Source organism: Larus michahellis, chromosome 6 (genome assembly GCF_964199755.1).
Source record: "Larus michahellis chromosome 6, bLarMic1.1, whole genome shotgun sequence".
Taxonomy (NCBI): domain Eukaryota; kingdom Metazoa; phylum Chordata; class Aves; order Charadriiformes; family Laridae; genus Larus; species Larus michahellis.
Window position 1 is genome coordinate 62495344 of NC_133901.1, and position 8421 is coordinate 62503764.

General features: G+C 55.2%; 1 protein-coding gene across 1 annotated transcript; it reads left to right on the forward strand.

Annotated features, from left to right (window-relative positions):
• The first annotated feature begins 4402 nt into the window (after window positions 1-4402).
• Window positions 4403-7881, forward strand: ADRA2A (adrenoceptor alpha 2A). Its single transcript, XM_074592521.1, has one exon. The coding sequence runs from the start codon at window positions 4614-4616 to the stop codon at window positions 5946-5948; it is 1335 nt and encodes a 444-aa protein (XP_074448622.1). The 5' UTR covers window positions 4403-4613; the 3' UTR covers window positions 5949-7881.
• Window positions 7882-8421: the final 540 nt, after the last annotated feature.

Sequence of the window (8421 nt, forward strand, 5' to 3'; positions counted from 1 at the left end):
TCACAAGCCATGGGATTTCAGTGCGTTACCCCCAGCAGAGCCCAGTTACTAAGGAAAATCTTCCCGAAAACACCCTGCTTTTATTTATTCGAATATACCCAGTAACACGATCAAAATCCACAGCTACAACAAGGGCTTCCTGCCACGGATATGCAAATATTGAGATCGGTGCAAACGAGCAAACCACAGCTCTCCTAACACAACGCAGACTGCCACTGCTGTTTACCGCTGGTCGCAGAGCGCCCACGGCTCCAACCCGCGGCCCCCCCCCTCTTTGAGGGCTTGTGTCAAGCCAGCACAGAGCTGCTCTTGAAAGCTTCTGCCGAGAAATAATTCCAGCACCTTGTTCTAGGGGTTGCCTTTTCGCGTGGTCCCCCAGGAGGCTGTGCTGACATGCCTTGAGCTCGCCTTAGCGGTGTCCAGCCTCTGTAACCCCGAACCAGCCTGTCCAAAACCCAAGTCTCCATCCTTCGGCAGCTCTCGTTACTTTTTTTTTTTTCCCTGCCAGAATCTCACTGCTCTTCCGGAAATAAACAATTCCTGGGGCTGCTTGTTCAAAACACACATTTTGCAGCCTTATTACCATAGCAATTCTTTCCAGAGATTATCTCCCTGTATGTGATTTGCTTCGTGCTGTGAGCAGCTCCGAGACCCCACGAACGTTTCTCAGCTCCCTCTCCTGAGAGGCAGCAGGGGAGGGTGGTCCCGGCTCCACCCTTGCCACTGGAAGCGATGCTGGAAGCGATGCCGGAGCTGGCGGGTGGAAGAGATGTATAAGCATGGAAGCGGTGTGCCTAATTAATGACCCAAACACGGCTGTAAAGGTCACCTTGTTTGCAGGGGATGCGCTCAAGGTACACGTGTGAACACAAACTTCGCTGCCGCGCCTCGGAAAGGGCATGGCCGCCCGCCCGGGACGGCGGCTGGCGGAGGGGGAGCTGTCAGAGGAGGATCGATAGCCTTCAGTCTCACTCGTCAGCGCGTACCCAGGCTGTCCCACCTCGCCTGGCGAGCCCGGCTCTTTGCGGGGCTCTGCTGAGAAACCAGGCTGCTTTCCCAGGGAAAGGGCAGGCTCCCGTGGCTCCTCAGAGCGCGATGCCCCTGGAGAACAGGCTGTTTTCTGGGCTGTCTTGCCAGACACTTGTTAACTGAGTTCGAACCGCAGAGTCCCTGAAACTCATATCAATGCTGTCAGCACCGCGCATTCAAAAATTGAGCATCTGTATGCAAATGCCAGGGGATTGATTTAAAAATTTTATTTACTATCTGTTTTTCTCCCCGTGAAGCTTTTCTCTACAGTCTTCCAGGGTCTACAAAATCAAGTTTCTTGCTTAATCCCAGGACTCCGGGAGTTGAGGCTTTATGAGTATTACAAATTACCATAAAGCATGGCATAGACTTGTAAAGACGGCCGTCCTGTGGGACAGGGTGCGCCATGGGTTGTCGTATGAGATCTTAAGGGTCCTTGCCAGCCCCAGCAGTTTCCGACCACTTTTCATCTCAAGAATTGGGCAGAGCCACAAGATGGCCTGCAGAGAAAACAAAGGGGAGACTTGGCGTTACCGAGTCACTCTGCAGACAGCCCTGAGTGCTGCTGGTGTCAATAAAATCACAGAGATGTCACTCGCACAACGATGGTGGTGGTGGGAGGAAAAGTGCCTTTGATGAGGCAGGTTTTCTCCTCTCCAAGAGGAATACAATGCCATCCCAGCTGTCCCCCGCTTGCAGAGCATTCTCTTTCCAGTGGTTTCTGGAACATACCCTTTTCTTCAGGCTTTTGGCCTCCTGTGTCCCCCCTCACGCTCTTTGTCCCAGCAAAGAGCCCTGATCAAAGCTCTGCTTTTCCGACGCGGTGGCTCAGGAGCGATGTTGTTGGCTGGGTTTAGCTTCAGGTGGACTGAGGGTATCCAGCCACAAAAGAGGACAGAAAAACAAGGCAGCTGGTCGTGTTTTGTTATTTAAATCTGCTCTCTGCCTGTGTCGGGGAACGCAGCTCAGCTTTGCAGAGAGCATGGGGTCATGCAGGGTGTTTCCAGAAAGGCACCAGCCTAGGTCTGGAGCAAAGCCATCTCAGACAGTCCCTGGTGGCCTTAGTGCAGGTGGACTGTTATGTCTGGGGTCAAACTGGTCAGAGAAGGGGTTATCCATGTCAGGCAGGGCATGGCCTGCACCCTCTCTCTCTCTGGGTCCTTCCATCCAAGCAGTGACCAAGCAGGTCTCTGCCAGGGGGGATCTCAAGCCCCTGCAGATCCCACATCTGAGGGAGAGGAAGATCCACTGCTGGGCAGAGCTACGTGTCCTCCTGCAGAGCACACAAGTCACGGGCAACGAGCAGAAGGAAGGAGATGCTCACAAAGTCCAGCATCTCCTTGACCTCCCGCCTGGCCTTGCCATGGATTTAGGTGAGTCCCTTCATCCTTTGTGTCTCCACTTGCCCCTTGCAATGAAGTCTGTGGTTATACATTGCATTTACACTCAGGCAGAGACGTTTTGTGTGTGCACGTTGGTCATCTGGGTTCAGTTTACAGGTTTTAAGTCACTCCCTGAAGCCTGCCCTTTTCCGAGGCAAACCGGCACAGTGGGTCCCGCACTCCCTTGCTCAAACAGTGAGATTCCCCCTCGTTTTCCCTCGCTCTGCCCCGTGCCAGCTGTGGAGGCTGTGTTCTCCTGCTCCCAGACCCCGTCTCTACCACTCCTGCTCCCCCTCTCCCGGGCGTCATTGCTCCTGGGCCTGGCTTATAACACGGTGAGTGGCGCAGGGACAAAGATGACAGGGCTTCCTCCATCTCGCAGAGGAAAATAACGTTCATTGGCCCAAGGGTTCAGCACGGCGATTAATTGAGAGCTGCCTGAATCTGGAGCCCCAAGTGAGCATCGTTAGAGCCTTCTGAAAATGAGGGAGAAGAGACTGTGAAGGAGACGAGGAGGGCTGGAGCCCGTATGCCATACGGGTGAGTAATCCGTACATGCTGAGAGCTGACAGCTTTGGGGGCCGGGTGGGCTACCAGGTACGTCACTATTGCTCTTTTGCTGTTAAAAAGGTCCCGTGTTGCTGTTGCAGCCGTGCAGGTGGGTGACGCCAGCCCCTGTGCTGCTGGGGGAGCCCCTGGGGATGCTCCCCAGGGATGGGGCAGGCTGTGGGGGCAGCTCCCCACCCGGGCCTGCTGCCCACCTCCCTCCCTCCTGCCGATGGGGCTGGAGAGAGACAGTGGGGAGCACGGGGGAGGCAACCAGGAGGGCCCAGGAGGAAATCTGCTGTGGGTCTGGTGCTGTGGGGTGGGTGCGGGGCAGGGGGGCCCGTGCAGCCGGGGCTGAGCCAGACTGGGGGGCGGAATGACAGTAGGGGGGGCTGCCCCCATCCCTGGGTGCCGCCCCCATCCCTGGGTGCTCTGCCCCATCCTTCCCTTCGGGGAAGCTGTTCGCCCCCCGGCCAGGAGCGTTTCCCTGCGGAGCAGGATGCCGGGGCTCCTCCTGACGCCCCTCGGGGGGCTGCCCAGCCCGGCGGTGGGGGGAAGGCTGGGGCTCGGCCCCGGGTGGGCCGGCGGTGGGTGCAGTTCGGCCCCGTGGCCAGCAGGTGCCACTGCCCCCCCGCGCTGCCCGGGGCCGCCGCCGCCCGACACGGCGGCAGCGCGGAGCGGGGAGGGTTTTGCCCGCGGGGCTCCCCCCCGGCGGGGCCGGGAGCCCAGCTCCTCCCCAGCCCGGGTGACACCGGGGTGTGATGGGGGAAGCGCTGCCCCCGGGGGGTCCCAGCACCCGGAGCGGTGCCGCACCGCCGCGGCAGAGCCCCCCCGACGCCTCCCCACGCACACGCGGGACGGGGCGGGCAGCTTCCACCCCGGCGGCGGCAGGAGCAGCCCCCGGCCGCACCTTCGAGGGGGTGCCCGGAGTCCCACGGGCTGCGCGGTGGTCAGACCCCTCCCCACGCGCGCCCACCCCCACGAACACGCACCCGCTCCCCGCTGCCTCTGCCCCAGCTTCCCCCGGGTGCGCATCCCCCCCCGACCCCCGGGTACCACCCGCCGGCCTCCGCTCCTCCATCCGGGCGGGATGAAGCCGCTCCCGCCGCGGGCTGGGCGTGGGGCCGGGCGGGGCGAGGCGGTGGGGCTGGGGGGGGGGGGGGGGGTGCGTGTGTAAGGGCTGAGGTGCGGGTGGGCGTGAGCACCCGAGTGTGCGGGGGGTGTGCAGGGGGGGCGGCCGGGGCGGAGCTGGGGGGCCGAAGGGCTGGGCGGGGGGTGTGCGGGTTGCGCGGTTGTGTGTGTGTGTGTGTGTGGTGTGTGTGTGTGTGGTGTGTGTGTGTGCGCGCTCCCCACGTGGGGCTGACGCGGCAGCCCCGGCCTGATGCGGGGCTATAAAGCGGCTCGGCGGCGAGCGAGGCAGAGCAGCAGCAGCCGCCGCCGCCGCCGGCTGCAGCCCCGGCCCCACTCCGCGCCTCTCCGCGCTCCGCTGAGCGGCTCCCGGCCGGCAGCCCCCCAGCATGAGCCGCGGCCGCCCGCAGCCCCCCGGCGGCCGCCGAGCAGCCCCGCCCCGGCCGGCGGCGCAGTAGGAGCGCGGAGCCCCGCGGAGCCGGGTGGGGCAGGGGGCGAAGGGCGGGGGTGTCCACGCCAGCGGGGTTGATGTTTAACCTGGAGCGCCCGTTCACGGAGAGGGGCCACTTCTTCTCCTCCATGGAGTACCAGCGGCAGCTGGAGGAGGAGGAGGGCTACCCGCCTCCCGGCACCAACGGGACCTTCAACGACAGCGGGGCCGGGCCGGGCTGGGGTACGCCGTACCCCCTGCACACCACCATCACCCTCATCAGCCTGGCGGGCTTGCTCATGCTCTTCACCGTCTTCGGCAATGTCCTGGTCATCATCGCTGTCTTCACCAGCCGGGCGTTGAAGGCCCCCCAGAATCTCTTCCTGGTCTCCTTAGCCTCGGCCGACATCCTGGTGGCCACGCTGGTCATCCCTTTCTCCCTAGCAAATGAAGTGATGGGGTACTGGTACTTTGGCAAAGTCTGGTGTGAGATCTACCTGGCCTTGGATGTGCTGTTCTGCACCTCCTCCATCGTGCACTTGTGTGCCATCAGCTTGGACCGTTACTGGTCTATCACACAAGCCATCGAGTACAACCTCAAGCGTACCCCACGCCGCATCAAGTGCATCATCTTCATTGTCTGGGTCATCTCGGCTGTCATCTCCTTCCCGCCGCTCATCTCCATTGAGAAGAAGAGTGGGGAGCAGGCTGACCAGGGGGTGGCAGCGTGCAAGATCAACGATGAGAAGTGGTACATCATCTCTTCTAGCATCGGCTCTTTCTTTGCCCCCTGCCTCATCATGATCCTTGTCTACATGCGCATCTACCAGATAGCCAAGAGGCGAACCAGGGTACCGCCAAACAAGCGGGCAGAGCGCCCCGAGAAGAGGCAGAATGGCTTGGCCGACAAGGAGGACCTGCCAGCCACAGCCCAGCTCAATGGGGAGAAGGCAGCAGGAGGTGGCGGCGGGCAGGAGGGAGAGGTCAACGGCATAGACATGGAGGAGACCTCTTCCTCTGAGCACCAGGAGAACAACAAGTGTAAGAAGACAGAGAGACCGTCGAGGGGAAAGACCAAGACTAAACTGAGCCAGATTAAACCTGGGGACAGTTTGCCCAGGAAGGCAGAGGAGGAGAGGAACACCAAAGGGTCCCGGTGGAGGGGCAGGCAGAACCGGGAGAAGCGCTTCACCTTTGTGCTGGCGGTGGTGATCGGGGTCTTTGTCATCTGCTGGTTCCCCTTCTTCTTCACCTACACGCTGACGGCCGTCTGCAAGAGCTGCTCCGTGCCCGACACCCTCTTCAAGTTCTTCTTCTGGTTTGGTTACTGCAATAGCTCCTTGAACCCCGTCATCTATACCATTTTCAACCACGACTTCAGACGGGCCTTCAAAAGGATCCTCTGCAGGATAGAGAGGAAAAGGATTGTTTGAAGGACCCTTTGCCATAGGCAGGACTACTTCAAGACTTTGTAAGAGAATAAGGCATGGCTCTCTTGGGCTGTGCTTGCATGGGATGGTTTCCTTCAGCTCGTGAGCAGGAAGCCTTTAAAACCCGAGATGAGCCTATGGAAACGCCGAGCAGCAGCAGCGAGGAGCAGCAGGCAAGTGGAAGTCTGAGCCGTGGCATTTGGCTTTCCAGGGGAGGATGGCTTTTGACTTGGTTTGTTTTGCTAGTTTTTTTTTTTTCTTTTGCCAGAATCTCAGTGGATATTTCCATGACTGCTCACTTTGACTCTTTAAAGAAAAGCGACATGCAGATGAACAGCAAAGAGGGAGTATGCCACCCCAGAGGTGTTGGCTTTTTTATTGTATCTTTTTTTTTTTTCTCCTGTTGTATGTGTAATTAATTTTAACCCCCTTGTAAAATACAGTATTGTATCCCTGAACCTGAATGTCTTAATTTTTGTAAGGCAAGCAGCTTTGAAACTGTGAATGCTTTAATTATCTTTGACACCTTGAAAGTCCCTCTATTCCCACCCCCCAAAACCCACCTCACTCAAAACCGCTGAACAACTAGAGCCATTCCCCCTACCTGACAGTTTGATAATATTACCAAAATTGCCAATATCCCGTCGGGGGTTTTTTTTTTGGCTATAAAGCTTAGTATCACAGAACTCACCAGACTGGCTATTTCTCTTCCGTTTTAATTTCTATGTTGCCTGTGATACAACGCAGCTGAGGTGGTAACTGCCCCCTCGCTACTCGTTAAAGCAGACCCTGACGGAGCGGTGGCTTTGCTGTGCAGGCAGGGACGTCCCGGGCGATGGAGTGACAGGCAATATCCCGTGCAACCCGAGGCTTGGGACCCGGCCAAGCTTCCCGACGAGTTAATCTGGGTTGATGTTATACCCCGCCGCAGCACCCAAACGTGTTTGATGCGAACTCGCTTGCCCCGCCTCCGACTGTAAATAGATAACATTTCAAAGCAAACAGCAGAGTTCCATACATCACGTTATCTCATTTCTGTTGGATTTGTGATGGTTTAACTCCTGCGGGATTTCCCGCAGAGGAGGAGGGGGTTTGAGCGCAGGGGCTGTTCCACCTGTCTGCATTAAGCGCGAAGAGTTCAGTTTTTATTCTGCCAGTCTCATTTTTCCTAGGAAATGGGAAAGCATCCCTCTTTCAGTCTTATACAGGGCAAAACTCTGAAATGGGAAACTTAACTGACAGTTTTTCCAGTATTTTATAGTGTAATTAAGCTTTTTTTTTTTTTTTAAAAAAGAAAAAAGAAATGTGTAAATATTGTGAGATTGGAGCAGGAGAGAGAGTTAGTACTGCTTTTACACTCCTTTCCTGGAATGTCTTTCAGCTCTTTCTGCTAAAAAAAAAATAAATAATACAAAAATGGACAGAACAAATCTAACGTCCTTGTGCCATGAAGAAATTTCTGGACAATATTAAAAGGAAAAACTTTTGATCCATCACAATAAGTGAGTCTGTGAGCCTTTTAATGTTATGAAAATAGCTTTACTGACAAGTCATAGAAATTCTTTGGAGAAAGCAAAGTTTGTGTAAGTCTCATGTATAAGATGAATTTGCCTGTTTTGGAGTTGTATGGTGCACAGGAAGCAACTTTAAAGAAAATACCTTTTTACTTTTGGGAAGTGTTTTGTTGATTTTGCTCTCTCTTTTGACTTTGTAATTAACTCCAAGGGTCCCCAGATGCATCTTGGGACCTGGAGAGCAATGTTTACATTCACTTGCATTTTCAGAATTGAATCCTCAAGAGGTGAGGAAACCAAATAAACTGTGCTTTACTGTAAAAAAAAACAAAACAAAAACAACACACAACAAACAGACCACGAGCAGAAGTTGCTATAATGGATGATTATTTTTATTAAATAAAAGAGTGTTTACAGATCAAGTGTGAAAACCCTCTGGATAATCTGTTAGCTGTTTTATTTTATCTTTTTTCCAGCTGTTCCCCGATCCTCCGGCAGCTTTGGTCTTGACATTTTTTAAAGAGCACATTGGGAAAAGCACTCGTGTTTTCTCAAAGGCGTTGTTACCTCAGGTAGGGAACAATGGATCCCTTCATTGTGCGGTGGCATAATAACAAATGAGTCCTTGATACTTCTTGGGGTTTTGTTTTTTTGTTTTCAGGTTTTTTTTTTTTTTTTTTTTTTTTTTTTTGTATCGCCCTCTTTCATGCCACAGTAAGAGCATTCACATGTTTCTTAAACAAAGCTTAGGGTTTCAGGGTGTGATTTGCTCCCTGGAAATGCAGCCTGGCACTATTGCTGGGGACGCCTGGCTGGTGCAGCATTTACAGCTATTGAGTTGAGAAGGTTTTTAATAATTAGGTTGCAGATGGGATTAATAAATGATTAGGCTGGAAGGCAGTATTGCTTGATATATTCAGGAGTATCCATCCCAGTGCGGCTTTGTTTCCAGCCCCCGAGAG